Below are 23,609 nucleotides of genomic sequence, written 5' to 3'. Positions count from 1 at the left end.
AGAAGAAATTTTAAAATAATTTTAAAGTATCATGTTTCTATCTTACCTTAGCAGAGTAATAAAAAGCAAGGTTTATTAATAACCATTAATATGGAATATAACTTAATACTATTATCCCAAATCAAAAAACCCAAACCCACTCCCATCCAGTCGATTCTGACTCACAGCAACTCCCACTGGGTTTCCAAAGCTGTAAATCTTTACAAAAGTAGATTGCCTCATCTTCCTCCTACAGAGAAGCTGGTGGGTTTTGAACTGCTGATCATCTGATTAGCAGCCAAATGCTTTACCCACAATGCTAGCAGAGCTCCTTATTATCTCAAGAAAGTACATATTAAAAAGGTTTGTTTGAGGGGTTCATTAGAAAATGTTTATTCATGTCTGTTTGATTTACATGAGCTCTTTGAAAACAAATTAAATCTTTAAAACAAAAACTTCATAAAAGCTATAGAAAATTTGAATGACTTATTCAGCATAACAGTTTTTAACTATTAATAAAATTTTCAAGAGAATAACTATGAGGGTGAAATGAATTGTTTTTTTTTTTGTTTTTGTTTTTGTTTTTTTAATAAACAAGAACTGAGAGGATGTATTGCTCCCAGGCCTGTAATTCAAGAAATGGTAAAGGAGGTTTTACAGGCTGGAGAGAAACAATACCAGATAGAAACTAAAATCTACACAAAGGAATAAAGATTGCCAGAAACAATAAATAAGGGGGTAAATATATAAGATTATCTTTTTTGTTGTATTAATTTATTTAGAAACAAAACAGAAATGACATTTTATTATGGGGTTTATATGACAAGAATACAAAAAACTGAGTTATTTTACTATAGGTTCTTATAAGTGAAGTGACACTTCACAGACATAATTAACTCTGGGTACATTGCACATTTAATTTAAGGACACTTACTGTAATCTCTAAAGCAACCACAAAAAATTTATTCATAAGAGGAGGATTAATGGTTGGATCCCGGGTTTCGGCACCAAAAAAAAAAAAAAGAGGAGGATTAAAAGCAAAAAGAGATATTAACTGGTCCATTAAAATATGTTTGATTAACCCAAAAGGTAGGATAGGAGAGGAACAGAAAACAACACAAAGAGAAAGTAAATAACAAGACTTACATTAAATTAAATTAATAATTACATAAAGTGGAAATAAACTAAACCATCTAACAAAAAGGCAGAGATTGTCAGACTGAAAAAAAGAGCAGGAATTGATTTTATACTACCAGAGTTTCCATTTAAATGTAAAGACACAGGTTAAAAGTAGAAGTATAGAAAAATATATACAATGTTAAAAGTTAGTATGGCTACATAATCAGGACTAGTAGTATTGGTAAAGAAGAATGTTTCTTAATGATAAAAGGTTTAATTAATCAGAAAGATAAAATAATCTTAAATGTTGAGCACTTTATGAGAGCTTCAGAATCAGAATAAAAAATTATTAGAACTACGATTGGCATAACACACTACACACAAACACTGTTCTACATCCTACTTTGCTGAGTAATAACTGGGGTATTAAAAGCTTGCAAGGGGTCATCTAGATGCAATGATGGGTCTTTCCTCATTCAGAGCAAAGAAGAATGAAGAAAACCAAAGATGCATGGAAGCAATTAGCCCAAGAGACTAGTAGACCATGCGATCCTCAGCCTCTGTGACCCTGAGACCAGAAGAACTAGATGGTGCTCAGCTACCACTGTCAACCACTCAGAGGGGGATCCATGTAGGAGATCCTGGATAGGGTGGAGAACAATGTGGAACAAAACTCAAAATCATTAAAAAAATAAAAAGGGGGACCAGGTGTGCTGGTCTGATAGAACCTAATGGAATCACTGAGACTAAGGCCCCCAGCTGACTTTCAGGTCTTGAACCCACTCCTGTGGCTTCCAGGCAAACAAAAGACAGGCATATGAGCTGAACATTTACATTAGGTAGACACACTCCTTGGAGAGATCATGGGAGAACAGAAGGGCTATGTATGCACAGGAGACAGCCCACGGGGCAGGAGTGCATGGGAGGGAAGACACAGGGAAGATGTAACTATGGGGAGGAAGTGGGAGGGAAGATGTTACATTGTGGTAAATTGTAGTCAATGTCATGAGACAACGTGTATGTGAAGTGATGTATGGAAAGTGAATTTGCTCTGTAAACTTTTACCTAAATCACAATAAAAATTTTAAAAAAACAATTAGAACTACAATTAGCATAACATAGTACATAAAAACACTGTTCTACATCCTACTTTGCTGAGTAGTGACTGGGGTATTAAAAGCTTACAAGCAGCCCTCTAGATGCAACAATGGGTGTCTCCTCGTTCAGAGTAAAGAAGAAGAAAGAAAACTAAACACACATGGAAACAATTAGTCCAAGGGACTAGTGGACGGTACAATCCTTAGCCTATATGACCATGAGACCAGAACTAGATGGTGCTCAGCTACCACTGTCAACCACTTGGAAGTGGATCAGTGCAAGAGATCCTGGATAGGGTGAGAGAACAATGTGGAACAAAACTCAAAATCATGGGGAAAAAAATAGACCAGGTTTACTGGTCTGAAAGAGCCTGGTAAGACCATTGAGACTACGGTCTGTAGTTATCCTTCAGATCTGAACTGAACTTACTCCTGCAGCTTCCAGCAAAACAACAGACAGGCATACGGGGTGAACATTTACATCAGGTAGATATATTCCTTGGAGAGATCAGTCATGGGAGAACAGAAGGGTAGTGTTTGCACAGGGAGACAGTTATGGGGGCCGGAGTACATGGGAAGGAAAGACACAGGGAAGAGGTAACTACAGGGAGGAAGAGGGGAGAGAGCTGTTACATTGTGGGGAATTGCAGTCAATATCATGAAATGAAATGTGTATGAACTGCTGTATGGAAAATGAATTGCTCTGTAAGTTTTCACCCAAATCACAATTAAAAAAAAAAAAACTATTAGAACTAAAAAAAAGAAACAGACAAATCCACAATTATATTAAGAGACTTTAAAATCATATGGTCTTAAAAGGGGCTTTTATAGGGGATGTTAGAAAATATCTCTAATTGAATAGTAATAAAAACCAACCAACCTACAGTCATCGAGTCAACTGCTACTCACAGTGACCCTACAGGACTGAGCAGGATTGCCCCGCAATGTTTCCAAGGCTGTGGATCTTTACAGAAGCACATTGCCTCTCATTTTTTTCTCCCATAGAGCAACTGGAGGGTATGAACCACCAACCTTTATGATTAGCAGCCTAACGCTTTAGCCACAATGCCATGAGAGCTCCTTGCTCATGAAGACAGAATATATCAAAATAGGAGAGAGAGGAATGTAGTAAAAGCACTATCTAGAGTAAAACAGATAGTAGCTGTGGCAGTTCAGTTTGTGTGTCAGTTTGGCTGGACCTGGTTGAGTGGCTAGACAGCTGGATGTAGTATTCCCCATGATGAGACTGGTTATCAGCTCCATGGTATAATCTACTGTGAGCAGCTGAGTAGTTGTCTTAGGGATGTGGTCTGTTTCCTGTATATAAGGAGAAGCTTTGGAGAATAGTCTCTAGCTTATGGCACTTTGAACCCTGCATGTAGCTGTGTCATTGTTCAGCAGCCTGCCATGCTCTATCAACCTTGGGATTTTCAATGGACTTGAACGAATGGCCTGACATGTGGTTTGGTAACATCAGGACTGTGCCTTTTTACTTGTCAACCATGGCCTTGTCAGCCCCAGCAGCCCACAGGTGAATGAAGAAAAGCCTCCAGCTTCAAAGCCAGGAACAGGAGGCAGAGCTGAAGCCCAAGGTTGTGGGGCTTTCACCCAGCCCCTAGAGCCTGGCATTTTGAACTCGAACTTAAAGGCTCCAAACTGTAAGAGAATAAACTCCTGTTTGTTCAAGCCATCCCAATGGTGGTATATTCTTGTCAGAGTGGTACTAGGTAACCAGAACAGTAGCCAATGCTTATATTAGAAAAGAAAGAGGAATCTATGCAATAATGTAGTCATATGAATCTCAAACATTATGTTGAGTAAAGGAAGCCAGACCCAAAAGAGCATGTACTATTGTTGTTGTTGTTGTTATATGCCGTCGAGTCATACCCGACTCATAGCGACCCCTCCTTGGATTTCCGAGGCAGTATCACTACGGAAGTAGATTGCCCCATCTTCCTCCCGAGGAGTGGCTGGTGGGTTTGAACCGCCAGCCTTCTGGTTAGCAGTCAAGTGCCTTAGCCGCTATGCTACCAGAGCTCTATGCTTCCATTTATATAAAGCTCAAGACTATGCAAAATGAATCTATGTTAGAAATTGGAACGGTGGTTTCCTGTGGAGAGTGGAAGAGGGTTAAATGCAAAGGAGGCAGGAAGGAACTCTCCTTATCAAGTCAAACTTACCAAGTTTTAAGATCTGTATATAGTACTCTGCAAATTTTACATAAATTATTAGCTCTTTGTTTCTGTTTCATTTGGATCCTATATCCCACGTTTAGCATAATGTTTTGAATACATTAGGTGCTCAATGAATATTTGTTTGAAGAATGAATACATGAACAAAATACTTAAAAATAATTTCCTACTCTTAACCTCACAAGCCTTATATTCTATTCCAACCAGTTAGCATCTCGCCATATTATATTGTAATCGTTTGCTTAAAACCAAAGCAAACCCAACCTGCTGACTCATAGTGACCCTGTAGGGCAAAGGAATACTGCCCTCATAGAGTTTCCAAGGCTGTAATCTTTACATAAGCAGCTGGTGGGTTCAAATGGCCAGCTTCTCAGTTAGCAGCCAAGTGCTTAACCACTATATCACTGGTTCCTTAATCATTTGTTTACACACCTATATATTAAATAGTAGTTTACCATACTTATTCAATCTGTATGCTGAGCAAATAATCTGAGAAGTTGGACTATATTAAGACAAACAAGGCATCAGGATTGGAGGAAGATTCATTACCAGAACCTGTGATATACATATGACACAGCTTTGCTGGCAAAAAGTGAAGATGACTTGAGGCACTTATTGCTGAAGATTAAAGTCCAGAGTCTATAGTATGGGTTACAACTCAACATAAAGAAAACAAAAATCATCACAACTGGACCAATAAGCAACAACAAGATAAATGGAGAAAAGATTGAAATTGTCAGGGATTTAATTTTACTTGGATTCACAATCAACACCTATACAAGCAGCAGTGAAGAAATCAGACGACATATTGCACAGGGCAAATCTGCTGCAAAAGACCTCTTTAAAGTGTTGAGGAGCAAAGATGTCACTCTGAAGACTAAGGTGCACCGAACCCAAGCCATGGTATTTTCAATTGCCTCATGTGTACATGAAAGCTGGCAATGAATAAGGAAGACTGAAGAAAAAAATGATGCCTTTGAATTGTGGTGTTGGAGAAAAATACTGAATATACCATAGACTGCCAGACAAATGAACAAATCTGTTCTGGAAGAAGTGCAGCCAGAATGCCCCTTACAAGTGAGAATGGCCAGACCTACTTTGGTCATGTTGTTAAGAAGGGACTATTCCCTGAAGAATATCATGTTTGGTAAAGTAGAGGACCGACAAAAAAAGGGGAAGATTCTCAACAAGACGGATTGACACAGTGGCTGCCATGATGGGCTCAAGTATCGCAAGGATTGTGAGGATGGTGCAGGATGGGGCAGTGTTTTGTTCTGTTCTAAATAAATATGCTAGGAGTCGAAGCCAATTCAAAGGCACTTAACAACCACAAGGACATATTAAATAGAACTTTCTTGGAGGGGTAAGGATCATATCTCAGTTTGTAGAATCCCCACAACCTACAACAGATGCTTAACATGGTTCTGAATAAATGTTAAATTAAGCATCAAAACCACACTTACGTGAATAAAATCAACAGGGTAGGTAGTGATAAGCATTGTAAAAGAGGCAAAAATACAGTGTCATTAGCATTCAGAGATGAAGAAATCATATGGAAATCAGATAAAATAATTTTTATTTAGCACTTATGGAAAGTAAAATATTACATATTTTCTGTTTGAGGATATTTCTGCCAGCTATAGTAGATGCGAACCTAGAATCTCCACCCAATTCAGGCTCACTGTATAGGCCTGGTCTGGTTACCTAGTGCCGCTCAGGCAAGAATATACCACAAATGGGATGGCCTTAACAAATAGTTAATTCTCTCACAGTTTGGAGGCTTTAAGTCCCAGTTCAAAGCACCAGGCTCTAGGGGCTGGGAGAAAGCCACTCAACCTTGGGGTCCAGCTCTGCCTCCTGCTCCCAGCCCACTGGAGCTACAGGCGTTTCTTCACTCGCACAGCTGCTGGCTGCTGAGGCTGAGAAGCCCAAGGTTGACAAGTAAAAAAGCACAGTCCTGATGTTACCAAACCACACAGCAGGCCAGTCATTCAAGTCCATTGTAAGTCCCAATGTCGGCAGAGCATGGCAGGCTGCTGAGCAATGACACGGCTGCATGCAGGGTCCAAGCATGCCATAAACTAGAGACCATTCCCAAGTCTTCTCCTTATATACAGGAAGTAGACCACATCCCAAAGGTAGCTACTCAGCTGCTTGTGGTAGATCCCACCATGGAGTTGATTGTCAGTCTCATCATGGGGAATAACTACCACCAGCTGCCCACCCACTCAACCAGGCCCAGCCAAGTTGATACACAAACATAACCACCACAAAGCCTTTGTTGTAAAGTCTCATGAATTACTAGACTACCAAGGACTAGTTACTCTGCTCTGACATGATATCCTGTACTTCTCTTTCAAAGCAATAATCACAACTGCAATGTAATCATTTATATGATCCTGTGTTTCAAATCTTTCTCTCTCAATAGATGGTGAGCTCTATGAGAACAAGGACAGTATCTGTCTTGCTCCTGGCCATACAATTCCTGACATCCATGAGGTCATTGGTAACTATTTATTGAATGAGTCACAGCACAAGTGATGGACCAGATCTTAGAAATCATCTAAGTCATACAAAAGCATCATTTCTTGGATGAGGAAAGAGGCCATAGCAGCATAGTACTTGTCACAATCCACAAACATGTATGTGGTCCCATTGGGACGAGAACTACTAGAACCTAAATTTCCAAACCTTCACGACAAAGATTTCTCTGCTGGATTAAGCTGAGGCTCTCTTTCCACTCTCATCTGTCCAATAATCAGGGTTATGGACACCAAGCATCAAGTATGACCTCTAAATAATTGATTAACATGAAGTTCAAAGTCATGATTTTGGCCTTATGACAAGTTACAATGTTCTAGCTAAGTAAACAAAACAACAGTTGGTCACAAAGAGTATGTATGTCTATATGAGGAGGCAACAACTGAGAAATGCCTTTGATTTTAAAAATGTTCACAGTTAAATATTCCTCAGAAACTATTTAATTTAGTCTTGAAGATAAATGACACATAGCAAGTCCTAACAAACAAACACTAATGTAAAATCTTAAAATACTGAAATGAACTGTGATCCCCTGCTAAGGTGATAAAAAGAAGGGAGAGAAAAAAAAAAAAAAACTACATGCTCTCATTGTTTAGATCAGAAACAAAGTGAGATTTTAATAAAAATTGTGAAAATTTCCTTCTTCTCTTTTATTTCTTGTACAGATATGATGCTTATCTTCCTCATTTACCGCACAAAAGCCAATTACTTATCTCTATGAAAAGCACCTTGAGTAATTATGAGGCCTGGGTCCTCTGTACTCCCTCACTCTCCAGCAGCCAGAAACTCAACATCTTGCTCAGTCAAAAGCTGGTGGGCAGGGATGGGATGGAGCTTAAAGGGAATACATGAAAAACCCCACAAGGATAATTATTTCCTCCATTCATGAAGTACCTCTACTAAATCCTTTCTTTGCTCTTTTGTGACGTGGTTTTCCCTCCAGGGCAAAAGCCTCACTTGCCAGCAGAGAAAGGCTGTCAGGAAAAAGGACAGCTCTGCTTGGCTGTTAGGTGCTCCATTTTTCCTTTCTAATCTCTTCCTAGAAAGGCTTCACTCTCCCAGGGGATAATGTTAGAAGTTCTAAAGCGAATGCTGAGGCTCCTAAGCCTCCCCTTCTCTCCTCCCCCAGGTCTCCCTCAATACAAAGCCCCCACTGCAATAGGGAGCAAGAAGGTGCAGGAAGCTATTCCAGGAAGTACCATTAGTCCTTCCATCTCAGAGATTTACCATCAGCCATCAGTGGTCATTGCTTCCCATGCACTCCAATCCCCTCACCCTGACCACGAAATCAGGTCACTGTGTTTACAAGATAAGTGCTTGCAACTTGGTGATGACCAGTGGGGCATGTTCAGGACACTTTCCGCCCCTGACCCCATAGCTCTTTCCACTCTCACACTTCCATTATCACTCTGCATGTCACCAGTCTTTTTTTTCTTTTTTCCTATCACTTACAAAACAACAAAGAAAAATTATTATAGAAAACTTTGTAATAGAAAAAGCTTCTGAAAGAGACAGAATTAAAAACAACAATTTCTTTTTTTTTTTTTTTTTACACTGTGCAGCAGCTCTGTGCAATTGGTACTTATTTGAGAAAACGTTCAAAGAAAATATGTTTGCTGTTCAAAGATAAGCAGGTTTCTAGTAAACTGTCAAAAAGACTTTGTCTTCTCCTTCACTGCAAGTGGAAAACTCCAAAAAGGAACCAAAGGAAAGAGGGAATTAGACTAATCCCTGAATTAGACTAGAAGAATATAGACCTAGTTTTATGGGAATTCACCAATGGCTGAGATAAACATAGTGGGACACTTTTCCACTTCACTCCAAATTAGGTACTCTCATCAAAATACCCAACCCAAGGCCATCGGGTCAATTCTGACTAATAGCAACCCAATAGGACAGGGTAGAACTGTCCCGTAAGTTTCGAAGGCCATGATCTTTATGGAAACAGGTTGCTTCATCTTTCTCCTACAAAGTGGCTGGTAGGTTCAAACTGCCTGCCTTCTGGTTAGCAACTGAGTGCTTTAACCACTGAGTCACCAGGGCACCTGTGCCATCAAAATAGTTAGAGTAAAACATTAAATAATCACATGTGATAATTAAGATAGAGACTTTTGTTGTTTCTTTTTTTAAAAAAGAACTCTTTGAATTATAATTCCTTTTTTTTCATTATTTTAATTATGATTTGGGTGAAAGTTTACAGAGCAAATTCATTTTCCATACAGCAGTTCACACACATTTTGTTTCATTACATTGTCTGCTATCCCCACAATGAAAGAGCTCTCTTCCCACTTCCTCCCCATAGTTACCTTTTCCCTGTGTCCTTCTGTCCCATGCTCTCCCACCCCCAGAGGTATCTCGCTGGGCAAATATTGCCCTTCTGTTCTCCCACTATTGATCACTCCGAGTAGTGTATTTACCTGATGTAAACGTTCACCCCATTTACCTGTCTATTGCTTGACTGGAAGCCACAGGACCTGAATTCAGTTCCAGATCTAAAGCATAATTGGAGCCATAGTCTCAGGGATCTCACCAGATTCTATCAGACCAGAAAACCTGGTCTTTTTCTTATGATTTTTTTTTCCACATTGTTCTCCCACTCTATCCAGGATTTCCTACACCAATCCCACTCAGAGTGATAGTTGGGCATCATCTAGCTTTTCTGTGTCATGGTCACATAGGCTGAAGATCTACTAGTCCCTTGGTGTAATTATTTCCATGTGTCTCTGGTTTGTTCATTCTCCTTTGAATAAGGAAAGACCCATTGTTGCATCTAAATGGCCACTTGCAAGCTTTTAAGACCCCAGTCACTACTCACCAAAGTAGGCTGTAGAACAATGTTTTTGTGTAGTGTTATGGCCAATTGAGCTTGATGCACCTGCGACCATGGTCCGGGGCCAACAGGTCCAACTACTCACTCCCTCTGGGTAGCTGGCTGTGGCCAAAAAGCTACCACAACCTTGCCCCTTGTCAGCTCCACTATACACCTGGACATTCCTACAGAACATACAAATACACTTGGAAAAACATCATCTGCTAACCCTATACATGGTCATGGGCACACTCCCACCTGCCTAGACATATTTGATTATTCAGCCTGCCCATCAACCCAGCCACAGATCAATGCTTCCCATTGCTAACAATGCAGTACTGCACAAGAAAAGGCTCCATCTTTGTTGTCTGTACCTCCCATGTACCACTCTATGTCTTCCTTTTCCTTAGTGCAACCATGTTGATCATTTACTTTTGATACATTGCCCCTCCCTTCACCCAAATCAATACTTGTCTCTACCTATCTAGCAGTGTTCCCTTCCCTCCCCTCCCTGGTAACCAACAAAAAAACCTTCTTTCCATATATAAACCTTTCCTTGACTTTTTACAATAATGAACGAATACAGTATTTGTCCTTCTGTGACTGACTTATTTCACTCAGGATTATGTCCTCCAAATTCATCCACGTTATGTGCTATTTCACAGATTCTACATTATTCTTTCATGTTGCATAATATTCCATTGTGTGTATGTATCACAGTTGGGTTATCCATTCCTTGGTTGATGGGCACCTAGGTTGTTTCCATCTCTTTGCTATTATGAATAGTGCTGCAATGAACATGGGTGTACACGTATCTGCTCTTGTCCTGACTCTCACTTCTTTAGGATATATACCTAGTAATGGGATTGTAGGACCAAATGATATTTCTAATTCCAACTTTTTAAGGAACTGCCATACTGATTTCCACAGTGGTTGTATCATTTTGCAGTCCCACTAGCAGTGTACGATGAGAGTCCCCATCTCCATATCCTCAGCAGCATTTGTTATTTTCTGTCTTGTTGAACTTTGCTATTTGTTCTGGGGCAAGATGGTATCTCATTGCTGTTTTGATTTGCATCTCTCTAATGGCTAATGATTGTAAACATGTTATCATGTGTTTGTTGGCTGCCTGAATATCTTATTTGGTTAAGTGTCTATTCATGTATTCTGCCCATTTTTTAATTGGATTGTTTGTCTTTTAGTTGTTGAGGTGTTGGAATTTTCTAAAAATTTTAGGGATAAGTCCTTGTCAGATGTGTCATTGCCAAATATTTTTTCCTCATCTGTAGGTTCTCTTTTTACTCTTTTGAAGAAGTCTCTTGAAGCACATAAAAATTTAATTTTTAGAAGGTCTCTTTGGTAGTTAAGGTTGTGTGTCAACTTGGCTGGGCCTGGTTGAGTGGCTAGTGAGCTGAATGTAGTTATTCCCCCTGGTGATATTGGCAATCAATTCCATGGCAGAACCTACTGGAGCAGCTGAGTAGCTGCTTTGGGGATATGGCCTGCTTCCAGCATATAAGAAGCAGATTTGAGGAAGCTCTCTAGCTTTCTGGCATGCTTGAACCCTACATGTAGCCAAGTTGTTGTTCAGCAGGCTGCCATGCCCTGCCAATCTTGAGACTTGAAGTAGTGGCCTGCCATGTTGTTTGGTAATCTTGAGACTGTGCCTTTTTACTTGTTGACCTTGGGGTTGTCAGCCTCAGCAGCCAGCAGCTGCCCAAGTGAAGAAAAGCCTCTAGCTTCAGTGGGCTGGGAGCAAGAAGCCCAAGGTAGAGGGGCTTTCACCCAGATCCTAGAGCTGGCACTTTGAACTCAGACTTCTAAGCTGCTAAACTGTACGAGGATAAATCCCTGTTTGTTCAAGTCATATATTTGTGGTATTTCTTTTTAGAGTACCACTAGAGAACCAAAACAGGACCATTTCCTGGAAAAGGATATCATGCTTGGTAAAGCAGAGGGTCAGCAAAAAAGGGGAAGACCCTCAACAAGATGGATCGACTCAGTGGCTGCAAGGATGGGCTCAAGCACAGCAAGGATTGTGGGGATGGTGTGGGATTAGACAGTATTTCATTCTGTTGCACACAGCGTCACTATGAGTCAGAGCTGACTCAACAGCACCTACCAACAACAATGGCCACAGTCCTCCATTTTGTGATGTACTGTATGTAAATCCTAGCCTCTGCGCCTAGGGTTGTGGTCCCAATTTGGGATGAGTTGTCAGTTGTGTTGTTAAGGCAGAATTTGACGTGTGAACCACGGATTTGGGACTTGCCAGCCTCCTCCACCCCATGAGCCATTTCCTAGAAGTTTGTGAGTTCTGTGAGATGTTGCCGCAAAATATGGAACCCTAAGAAAGGAGGGAGAGTACTCAGTGGTAGGAGGTGATGTTAGAGGTGATGAAGTGGCACAACAGTTTGGAAAAGTTAGATATTTGGAATATCTTTAACCTCCACCTCAGGGACCAGCCTTGTGCCCATCCTTCTAAAAGAAATTACTTGAACATGTGTACTCTTCAATTACTATACGTGTAACATTATGCACAAAAAATCTGTTTATCAATCTGTCCCACCTATTTAAGCATACATTTTTCCAGTATAGGGAGCACACACACAAGGAAAAAAAAAAAAAAAAACTCTATTAATTCATAGGTTGAAATAAAAAGAAGGGATTCCATTTTAGCAAGGCCTATATTTACACCAATTATATTGGAAAGTTGCCCTGATGGTGGTATCAGGTGATAAAGAACAAAAACAAGAGAAAGTCAATCTAGTACCTATGAACCAATTCAGAGGGTTAAGTCAGGGGACTGACATGGCAACAATGTAAAGAAGAAAGCTATATAGCTAGCCAGGAAGTCCTGCTTCTAGGCAAAACTCTGCATTTTCCTTTGTTTGCGCATGCTATATTTCAGAGCTGAATTTTGCTTCTTGTCCCAATATAGTTTTTGCACTGAGCTTCTGTTAAGCATGATGGAAAGATCTGAGAACAGACAGGCTGATGGTTGAACTACAACTGAACATAAGTCAATGAACTGCACATGTGAAGAATGTTGAAATGGCAAATGTTTTGTTGTATACACACACACATTTACCACAATAACAAAAATTAACATGAAAAGCCAACTATCAGATGCCATATTTAAGGATTTTACAGAGGGACTACCAATGTCAGGGATGGGAGCTCTCTGGGAAAAGTTAAAACTCTGGAGAGACTCTGAGAGGAAATATAAGTGGAAAATAAAATCTTGACAATAAAGGAGGCATAACTTTCTTTATGAAACTTCTGATGATCTCATCAATGAAAATCTAATTCTTCACTTTTAGAGCACATGAATGTTGTAATGACAATAAGCGTTTGGTCAAAAATGAAAGAAGGGGTAGATCGTCATCTCTTTTCTATCTGAGGAAGAGGGAGGCTAAGAGCTATAAATTGATACTACACAGGTTAGGAAATTTTGCAAAAATATTCTATCCCCCCTACATTGTAGAAAAACAAACCCCCAACTCCTTTTGCTCTTCCTGAGCTAATAGTACAGGATCCTCCTCAGCATGGTGAGCAGATGGTACTAAGAAATTTTTTGATAAAAAACAAATCTATCGGCAGGGGTAGCGGAGAGGTCAGGGGAACCCAGATTAACAATTGATCAGCTCTAATGGACCATCACAGCAATAAACTCAATGCCCGTGCACAAACTTGCTACCCTGGTAATGGCAACAGGACTGACGCCCAAGCTGTTAAAAGACCTGCACTTAGCATGGAAGCTTTAGCAGCTTTCAAAACCTTCGTCTAAGCAGAGACTCATCCCTTCATACATGTCCGCTTTATCAAAGGCTTCTCTTTTATAGGTTTCCACAAAGTGCATGTGGTTTACTTTGACCCAGAGGAGACGTCACTGAAATCTGAGGTCCAGAGAGTGAACAGCACTCTCTAATACTGACAGATTATTTCAACATCTACCGCTATGTTCGGATCACAAATAGATCCTTGACATTTGTCTTGAACACACACAGAGCAGGTGACAGAACAAAAACTGGACTCCCCTTCCCTTTTCCCAAGGGAATAAATACAATCACGCTTCAGAGACTCATTTTCTCCTATCTTTCTCAAGAGAGATGTGACATTGCACTCCTGTTTACAGCCCAGTGTTTGACAAAGGGGATCAGTTGTGCTACACTAGAATTCTCCTGAAAAGCTTCAATAATATGAAGGAGGTCAGAACATGCTTGGAGGATAAGAATAGCTTCAGATGAACAATAAAGAACATGGTCTCTAGAATGTTGCACTAAACCACAGAGCATTTTTCCTCTGCTGAAGATAAATGGTTCCCTAAAGCCAAGCATATCATTCCTTCCCCTGTCCCAGCAGCCTGTCCTTAGTAGACAACTGAACTCAAAATAGAACTATGTCAGCCTTAAATACCAGATTTTCCAAAACGATCCTGACTTCCAGTAATCTTTCTCATTCTCCTTCAAATTTGCTCCTTCCAGTTAGACCAATGGATCCAAATAATTGGTCTAGAAGAAAATGAAAACTAGGACATGCTCTTATGTAAGACGGTCCAAGGGTCAAATTAGGAAATACAACATTGGTAGAATATTATTATCTAATGCACACTCCATATTCAAATCTTACCAGTTATCCTAATATTGTCCTTTATAGAAACATTTTTCAGGTTCAGGATTGTATTAGAGCTTCAAGTGTAAAGTACTTTGTTGTGGAAGGCTGCAGTCTACAGCAGGAACCCTAACTCCATTTTGAGTTTTGACATAAGTTTAAAAGCCATTTAAGTTCTTTCTGATCATTAAACTAGCAATGTTGCTGTGCTTAGAAAGGCCCAGATAAACCCGGGGTGGGGGTGGGGGCAATTTGCCCTCAGGAGGACTGTGGTTAAAAGTAGATTATATTCACACAAAGAACTACGGAATTCTCCTGAGTATGTTATTAAGGGTTCACTGAAAAAACCCACATGTTATCTAACTGAAATTAAAGGCTGGGTCTTGATGTACCTTGTGGCTATGACTCAGGGCTGCATGGTCAAGAATCATATCCTGCCACGTAACTAGGTGATCAAGTCCCAGAACCAATCTAGTAACCTTTTGAATCTGCAGTTGTGTATGTGGCCCAATTGTGGTCCTTTTCCCACTTCTGAAAAGTATCTGAGACAGTGATGCATTAACCTGCCACCAATCATGATTTTGTAATAATTTTCTTTGTTTTCTATCATCTATAATTAGACCCATGGCCGTGAGCCAGCAGACTCCATCCAGCCTCTGTATTGTGTACATGCTGATGGTTTCCCTTATCGGAGATGATTTGTTTTTGTTTTGTCTGTGTCCTGTTAAAGGCTCAATAAGAGTCTGTAGAACATGCTGGAATCTGGGATCTTTTTCTCCCCTAGAACAAGATCCAATTCAAGATCACACATTGCATTTAGCTGTCATGTGCCTTTCATCACTTTTAGTATGGAACAGGTCCTCAACTTCTGTCTTTCTTGACCTTGACATTTCTGAAGAGGAGTACAGGCAATTACTTTGTAAAATGTTCCACAATTCAGATTTCTCTGATGTTTTTATTCAGGTTACAGATCTGGGCAAGAATTCTACATAAAGGGCTTTCTAGATCATCACATCTGGAGGTACCTGATATCAGTTTCCCACATTATTGGTGCCATTGGAGCTCTGGTGGGGTAGTGCCTAAGGCATTTGACTAACCAGAAGGCTGGAGGTTCAAACCCACCAGCCACTCCTCAGAAGGAAGGTTGGGCAATCTACTTCCATAGAGATACCTCCTCAGAAACCCAAGGAGGGGTCGCTATGAGTCGGATCTGACTCCACAGCACTGAGTTTGTTTTTTGTTTTTTTTACCTTTGATTACTTGAATAAGGAGATCTCTGTCAGATTTCTAAAACTGCTATTTTTTCCTTTTGTAATTAATAAATAGTTTGTGAACAGATATTTGACACTGTAAATTTCCTGTTCTACATGAAACTTTTACCCATTTGTTTTAGCACCCATTAAGTATTTTTGCCTGAATCAACTATTAGTATAATTTTCTAATTCTAACACTTCTTTATTAGTAGGCATTCTACTGTAAGAGCTTTCCCTTCTTATCTATCTATGTGTTTGTTTATTCATTTATTATCAGTGTGACTTCATGATTTCTATTTTATTCAGTGTTGTAGTCTATTTAAGTTGATTTGGGTTTCTGTCATTTACAACCAGAATATTCCTGAAAAGATTTCAGGAACTCCTGAGAAGGCTGAGACAGCTTTTCCTGGCAACACATTCAAAAGACCCTTATAATCTTTCCACCTAAAAAACTGCTTCCAGATGCTTCCATTTCATCCCTCTGGCCCACTGCAGGAAGTTCAAAGCCACTGAAGATGCAGTAAATGGTCCTTAGTATTTCTTCAAGATGCCATGTGACTGTAGGAAAGCAAGATTCTTGCTATTCTCATGCTTGTCTCTCCCTTCTCTTACAGCTTCTCTCAAAAAGCTGGGTTATTCTGCTCCAGTGTTACTAACAATCCTGTGTGTGTCTCCACCTCCCTCTGGAACCTCTTGCACTTGGATACATTCCTGGCTCTGTTTGTCTCAGACACTGGGTACAATTCTTGCAATTGATCCTCAGATGATGGGCTTGATATTTCTTTCTGTTCCAGACCCATTTCTCACCCTTCTCCACCCAGTTTGATAAGTCTACAGGCTTAACTACATCAATTACATCAACTGGCTTCCAAGAGGTTGAATTTAGTCAATGGTGAGTACCAGCAAGAGATCAAGAAGCAAGAGAGTGATACTGGAGTATCCATCAAAATTCTACCCTTACCATTTGCACCCTACTATCAAATACCCTCTCCATACAGCTATTTTGTCTAGGTTTTGGAAAACTTTCCCTCCCTCCCGTGACTCCTTTAGGCCTAGGAATCATAAAGGATCCCAGTGTTAGCCCCAGGGTATGACATCATCACTTATCTCTCAACACTGCCCATATATTTGTAAATAGGTCCCTTTAAGATACTCACGTCAACATCAAGCTATTCCTCAATTACTCCATTTGAATGTGCTATCTTTACCCATGAAAGTTACAGATGAGAATGATAACAGATGACAGTGATAACAAGAGATACATCCAAAGAAGAAAGAGACACCCAAAGACTGTCTTTGGTATTTCCATCTCTTTTTGTGCTTGAAGATTTATGTATGCCTTTAACTGGTGGCATAATGCCTAAGGCATCTGACTGCTCACCAGAAGGTTGGTGGTTCAAACGCACTAGCCACTCCATGGAAGGAAGACTGGGCAATCTACTTTTGTAAAAATTTACCACCTTGGAAACCCAATAGGGGTTGCTATGAGTCAAAATCAACTCGATGGCAGTGGGTTGTTTTTCTTTTTTTTTAGTCTTCTCTGTTTTAATTAAAACACAGCAAAATAAACACCATTTCCTAACTGTGACCACATGTCACTCAAAGAAACATGTTCTAGCAAAGCAAAGAATTAAGTATCAAGGTTTGCTCCTTGCATTTTCCTAGCACTGAGGAAAAGCCACAGAAGTCAACATCACAATACAGAAAAAAGTTCCTTCAAGAAGGACCCAATGGGACCTGCAAGTATTACTCAATTCACTCATTTCCTTTTAATATGGTTTCTACACACATCAATATCAAAATCCTTTTCAATCAGACACAGGTGTGCTATGATTAGATGCAAGATATACTGCAAGAAATTTATTAACCAGACATTCAAATGCCAAGTCTGAATGATTTCATTATTTAAATATAATTAACAGTCAATTCAAGGTTAGATCCATAACAATAATGCCTTCATTCACTTGTTATTTCAAAATGCAGCCCAGGGGATGGGATGTAGACATACTCTGCTATCTATGCCATCAATTTATTATTAAGAGCTCTGGGGATTATCATCAGTTTACTGATTTAATTCCCTCAAAATTGAGGAAGAGTTCACAGAAATCTATTTACACGCATGATGGGAAAGAATTGAGGATCACTATCCTGTGTCCAAAAAAAAAAAAAAAAAAGGCATCTTTATTCCAAACGTGCACCAACCTCTCACAAGCCCACCTTTCTCTCCAACTGCTGAAACCTGGTATTCCTACATGCCTGGTATCCCCCCTTTGGCCACAAAAACCGAATCAATAATATTCAGTTACCTGCAAGTCTGCATCAAATTCATGTTTCAGATGTGCTTCCTCTGCAGCCTCCACAAGACGCTGAAAAGACAGAAGGGAACATAAAGGATCAGAAGGGTGGCCTGGACCCCATTTCAACAATGTAAGAAGAGTGGTGTTTCTCCATTGCCCCCAAATGGCGGACTATATCATGGCATCATGTGACCTGTGACCTGGTGGATTTGCTCCCAAGAAACTGAAAATAATCACAATAGTGTCAAATTTAGCTTTTAAAAGACCTGGAGGGATCCAGATATGGGAAAGACCACTTATAGTGAAAATAATATAATTAAGGCCTTCATCAATTCATCACTTCTTCAAACAAATGTTTACTGTTATACGTGTCTACAAATGCATGTAAGTTTTGCACATTTTTTCATAACAACTCAAAAATATTGGTCCCTGATCCTAGATAGAGTGGGAGAACAATGTGGAACAAAATTCAAATCATTAAAAAAAAAAAAAAAAGGCCAGGTTTGCTGGTCTGATAGAGCCTGATGGAACCACTGAAACCATGGCCCCTAGTTGCCCTTAAGGTCTGAAACTGAATTCACTCCTGTGGCTCCCAGCCAAACAAAAGACAGGCATATGAGGTGAACATTTATACTAGGTAGATACATTCCTTGGAGAGATCAATCATGGGAGAATACAAAGGCTGTGTATGCACAGGGAGATAACTGGGGGAACAGGTGTGCATGGGAGGGAAGGACACAGGGAACAGGTAACTATAGGGAGGAAGTGGGATGGGAGCTGTTGCACTGTGGGAAATTATAGTCATTGTCATGAGACAAAGTGTATGTGAGCTGTTGTATAGAAAGTGAATTTGCTCTGTAAACTTTCACCCAAATAACAAAATTAAAAAAAAAAAAAAATGAATAGAAAAAGTCCTTGAAACTCAATGTTGATTCTAGAACCTACCTAGAACAACGCATTCCTGAGGTACAAGAGGCCCTTGGTCAACATTTATTGAATGGAATTGAGTCCAAATCTAAGTTGTCTAACTTTCTTACCCAATGGTTTAGAAAAGAGCACTTATTTTAATTTCCCTGATAATTCAAGGTAAATTATTTGTGAACCCATTTCCACTATGTAATTTTTAGCTCTGATAGCATAGTGCCTAAGGCACTTGAAATGCTAACCAGAAGGCTGGCGGTTTAAACCCACCAGCCACTCGCCAGAAGGAAGATGGGGCAATCTACTTCCATAGTGATAACTGCCTCAGAAACACAAGGAGGGGTCGCTATGAGTCGGGGCCAACTTGACGGCACATAACAACAACAACAACAACAAATTTTTAGCTGACAGTTATTTGCATTGCACATCAATGCCATTTGGCAATCTGCATCCCAGTAAGAAAATCATTGAAATTAAATCAATAAGTAGTACCCACAAAAACACAACTCTTAGTTAGCCAAGTAAATTCACACAGTTAATATTGTTATGAAAACGATGTTGTGGTGGAGAAGTTTGCGTGTCAACTTGGCTGGGCCTGGTTGAGTGGCTGGGCAGCTGAATGCAGTTATTCCCTGTGGTGAAACTAGTAATTAACTCCATGGTGGAATCTATTGGAGCAGATGAGTAGCTGCTTTGGGTATGTGGCCTACTTCCCATATATAAGAAACAGCTTTGGGAATGGTCTCTAGCTTATGGCATGATTGAACTCTGCATGTAGCTGAGTCGTTGTTCAGCAGCCTCCCATGCTCTGCTGATGCTGGGATTTTCAATGGACTTGAATCAATGGCCTGCCATGTGGTTTGGTAACATTGGGACTGTGCCATTTTATTTGTCGACCTTGAGCTTGTTAGCCTCAGCAGCCAGCAGTTGCCTGAGTGAAGAGATGCCTCTAGCTTCAGTGGGCCAAGAGCAAGAGGCAGAGCTGAAGTCCAAGGTTGAAGGGCTTTCACCCAGCCCCTTGAGCCTGGCACTTTAAACTCAGACTTCCAGGCTCCAAACTGTAAGAGAATAAAATCCTGTTTGTTCAGCCATCCCATTTGTGGTATATTCTTGTCAGAGCAGCACTAGATAACCAGAACAAATGTCATGACATATCTTCATTTAAAGACAATTAACTACAATTTTCTTTTTCATTTGAATTTGCCAAGAGTATTTCCAATCCATGAAAATATAGGCAAAAGGATATTGCATAAACGTCTAATTTAGTGAAATAACATTTCACTGAAGTGTCATCCAACCAAAAGCAAAACCAAGTAAAAGCTCAACCATTTCTATTTTTCTCATGGTACTCTTTCACCTTATGCTGTCTTTAACTTGCTTTTTCTTGACACAGTGAAGACCTGTGTTTTATAGTCCATGTTTGAGAAATGATGACGTTCATATTAATCTCTAGATGGTGACAGAGAGATAAATGTTCCATAATTATTAAATTGGACATGAAAATGAGGACACTGAAATATATGAGTAACTTCACCAACATCCATCAAGTCAATTCCAGCCCATGGTGACCCCATGTTTCTAGAGTAGAACCACACTACAAAGGCTTTTCAAGGCTATGACCTTTCAAAAGCAGATCACCAGGCCTTACTTTGGAAGTGTCTCTGGATAGATTATAAAAGCCAGCCTTTCAGTAGCAGTCAAGTGCTTAACTGTCTGTGTCACACAGAAGCTGTTAGCTAACTTTAACCTGTTACTGCTGAGTTGATTCCAACTCATAGCAACTCCATGGGGCAGAGTAAGAACTGCTTCGTTGAGTTTCCAAGTCTATAAATCATTTTCCATACAGCAGTTCACAAACACTTTGTCTCATGACAATGACTACAATTTCCCACACTGTAAGAGCTCCCCTCCCACTTCCTTCCCATAGTTACCTCTTCCCTGTGGCCTTCCCTCCCATGGACTCCTGCCCCGTGAACTGTCTCCCTGTGCATACACAGCCCTTCTATTCTCCCATGATTGATCTCTCCAAGGAGTGTATCTACCTAATGTAAATGATCAGCTCTTATGTCTGTCTATTGTTTGTCTGGAAGCCAGAGGAGTGAGTTCAATACCAAACCTGAAGGGCAGATAGGGGCCATAGTCTCAGTAGTTCTGGTCTTTTTCTTTTCTTTTCTTTTTAAATGATTTTGAGTTTTGTTCCACATTGTTCTCCCACTCTATCCAGGGTCTCCTACATAGATCCCCCTCCGAGTGGTTGACAATGGTAGCCAGATACCATCTAGTTCTTCCAGTCTCATAGTCATATAGGCTGAGGATCGCATGGTGTACCAGTTGCTTGGACTAACTGTTTCCATGTGTCTTTGGTTTTCTTCATTCTTCTTTGCTCTGGACGAAGAGAGACCCATCATTGCATCTAGATGGCTGCTTGCAAGCTTTTAAGATCCCAGTCGCTACTCACAGAAGTAGGACGTGGAACAATGTGTTTGTGTAGTATGTTATGCCAGTTGAGCTTGTCCCCTGTGACTATGGTCCCAAGCCCACAGGTTCAACTACACACTCCCTCTGGGTAGCTGGCTGTGCCCAATAAGTGACTACAATCTTGCCCCTTGTCAGCTATACTGTATACCTGGACATTCTTAAAGAACATACAAATACACTTGTAGAAACATTGTCTGTTAACCCTATACATGGTGTTGGGCACACTCCCCCCTGTGTAGACATATCTAATAGTTCAACCTGCCCATGAATCTATCCACCCGTACGTAGATCAATGTTTGCCTTCACTGACAACATAGTACTGTGTGTGCAAAAGGATTCATCTTTGTTGTTTGTACCTCCCATGCATCTCTCTCTGTCTTCCTCTTCCTCAATGCCACCATGTTGATCACTCACATTTGGTACCTTGCCCTTCTCTTCACCCAAATCAGTACTTGTCTCTACCTATCTAGCAGCGTTCCTTCCTCTCCTCTCCCACCCCTGCTAACCAACAAAGAAAATTTCCTTCCATATATAAATCTTTCCTTGGCTTTTTATAATGATGGACTAACACAATACATGTCCTTCTGTGACTGACTTATTTCACTCAGCATAACGTCCTCCAAGTTCATCCACATTATATGAGGTAACACCACAAAATTTCATGATGACCAGGACCAGTAAAATTGAAGAAAGCAAGAGTTAGAAGTAAAAGGAACAACAAAGCAATGTAGGACCAACAAATAAATAAACAAGTTGGATATAATAAGTAAGCTGAATTATTATGAAAAAGCATAGCATAAAATGTATTTCTTGTATAACATAGTTTTATATGTGTATATATGTGTGTCTACATGTTTACACACATGTTATATAACATATTCATATTTAACATAGCAGAAAATCTATTTTCACCACAAACACTGCAATACAAGGCATGGAGCACAAGAAGGTAACACATGAGGAATAATTCAGTAATACCATACTAACTGGTAGCGTAGTACCAAAGGCATTTGACTGCTAACCAGAAGGCTGGTGGGTCAAACCCTCTGGCCACTCCTCAGAAGGAAGGTTGGGCAATCTACTTCCATCGAAACACCACCTTAGAAACCCAAGGAGGGGTCATTATGAGTCAGACCCTACTCAACAGCAGAGAGTGAACTACTAGGATCAGCCAGAACACTGTGTCCTGAACTAAGTACAGTATAAGAATTTGAATTTGGCAGTCAGTCTTCATATTCACTTTCAAGTTAAATATGCTACATGTCTTTTTTTTTTTCTTTAAAAAAAAAAAAAAACTTACTTTATCTCACCCATTTCTTGTTTCCATGAAGCTAGTTTCCTATCTTGCTCACCACAAAGGTTTAGGAAGTACGATTCAAGAAAAGATAGGAAATGCAGCTACACATATTAGTTCTTTCATTAGATGCAAATACTTTGGTATGGGGATCTTTGAAAGGATGGGGTTATTCCAACCTGCCTTCTGATGCCAATGAGGAGCAGGCCTAAAAGTCTGGGAGAATTCAGGGGAAAGTCCCCAAGAACAGACTCTACTGTTGTGCACAATGGTAATGACAAACAATACATTAAGAAGCATGCTTGAGAAAGAGCAAAAGATAGTTGATCTTTCTTCTGAGGTACTCTTATAGAGGTAAGCAAGTTCACATGAGTATTATTTAAGAGGGAAACCATGTGGTGTCATAAATTAAAACAGAATCCTAGGGACAGAAGTTCCCACTGTTAATAAAACAAAAATCAATGAAGTCATTATTTAAGAAAGTCAAGATCACTCAACTTCAAACTCTGATGCTTGCCAGCAGAAAATAGCCTATAATATCTCTTCCCTGAAAAAGTAACCTTAAGTCAAATAAAAAATATTTAAAATATAAGTGTGATTATCACTTGTAACTAAGAAAAATCAATTTAAATTTGCTCATATAGGTTTTTTTTTTATGTTTACTTCTGTTTTATTGACTATGCAAAAGCATTCGATTTTGTGCACTGTAACAAATTATGGATAACATTGAGAAGAATGGAATTCCAGAGCACTTAATTATGCTCATGAGGAACCTGTACATAGACCAGGAGGCTGTAGTTTGAACAGAACAAGGGAATACTGCGTGGTTTAAAATTAGGAAGGGAGTTCATCAGGGTTGTATCCTCTCACCATACTTATTCAATCTGTATGCTAATGACCTGTTCAATTTCTTCTTTTCTTATGGATCTGTTCAACTTTTTCACATCAGTCTGTGTTAGTTTAGGTAAGTGGCATGTTTCTAGAAATCTGTCCATTTCTTCCAGATTTTCAAATT

The 23,609-nt window shown here is 39.8% G+C and overlaps 1 protein-coding gene across 1 annotated transcript in view; it reads right to left on the bottom strand.

The window, feature by feature from the left end:
- The window catches only part of CACNA2D3 (calcium voltage-gated channel auxiliary subunit alpha2delta 3), a 1,513,414-nt gene that overhangs the window by 1,056,200 nt on the left and 433,605 nt on the right, over positions 1-23,609 (bottom strand). The window contains exon 4 of the mRNA XM_007937248.2: positions 17,911-17,970. Coding sequence (XP_007935439.1) covers positions 17,911-17,970 — 60 coding nt within the window. The remainder of the gene's footprint in view (positions 1-17,910; positions 17,971-23,609) is intronic.

The sequence above is a fragment of the Orycteropus afer genome, unplaced genomic scaffold (genome assembly GCF_000298275.1).
Source record: "Orycteropus afer afer isolate SDZICR_OR568_19922 unplaced genomic scaffold, OryAfe1.0 scaffold00041, whole genome shotgun sequence".
Taxonomy (NCBI): domain Eukaryota; kingdom Metazoa; phylum Chordata; class Mammalia; order Tubulidentata; family Orycteropodidae; genus Orycteropus; species Orycteropus afer.
Note: the sequence above shows the minus strand (reverse complement) of the source record. Positions and strands in the feature narration are given on the sequence as shown.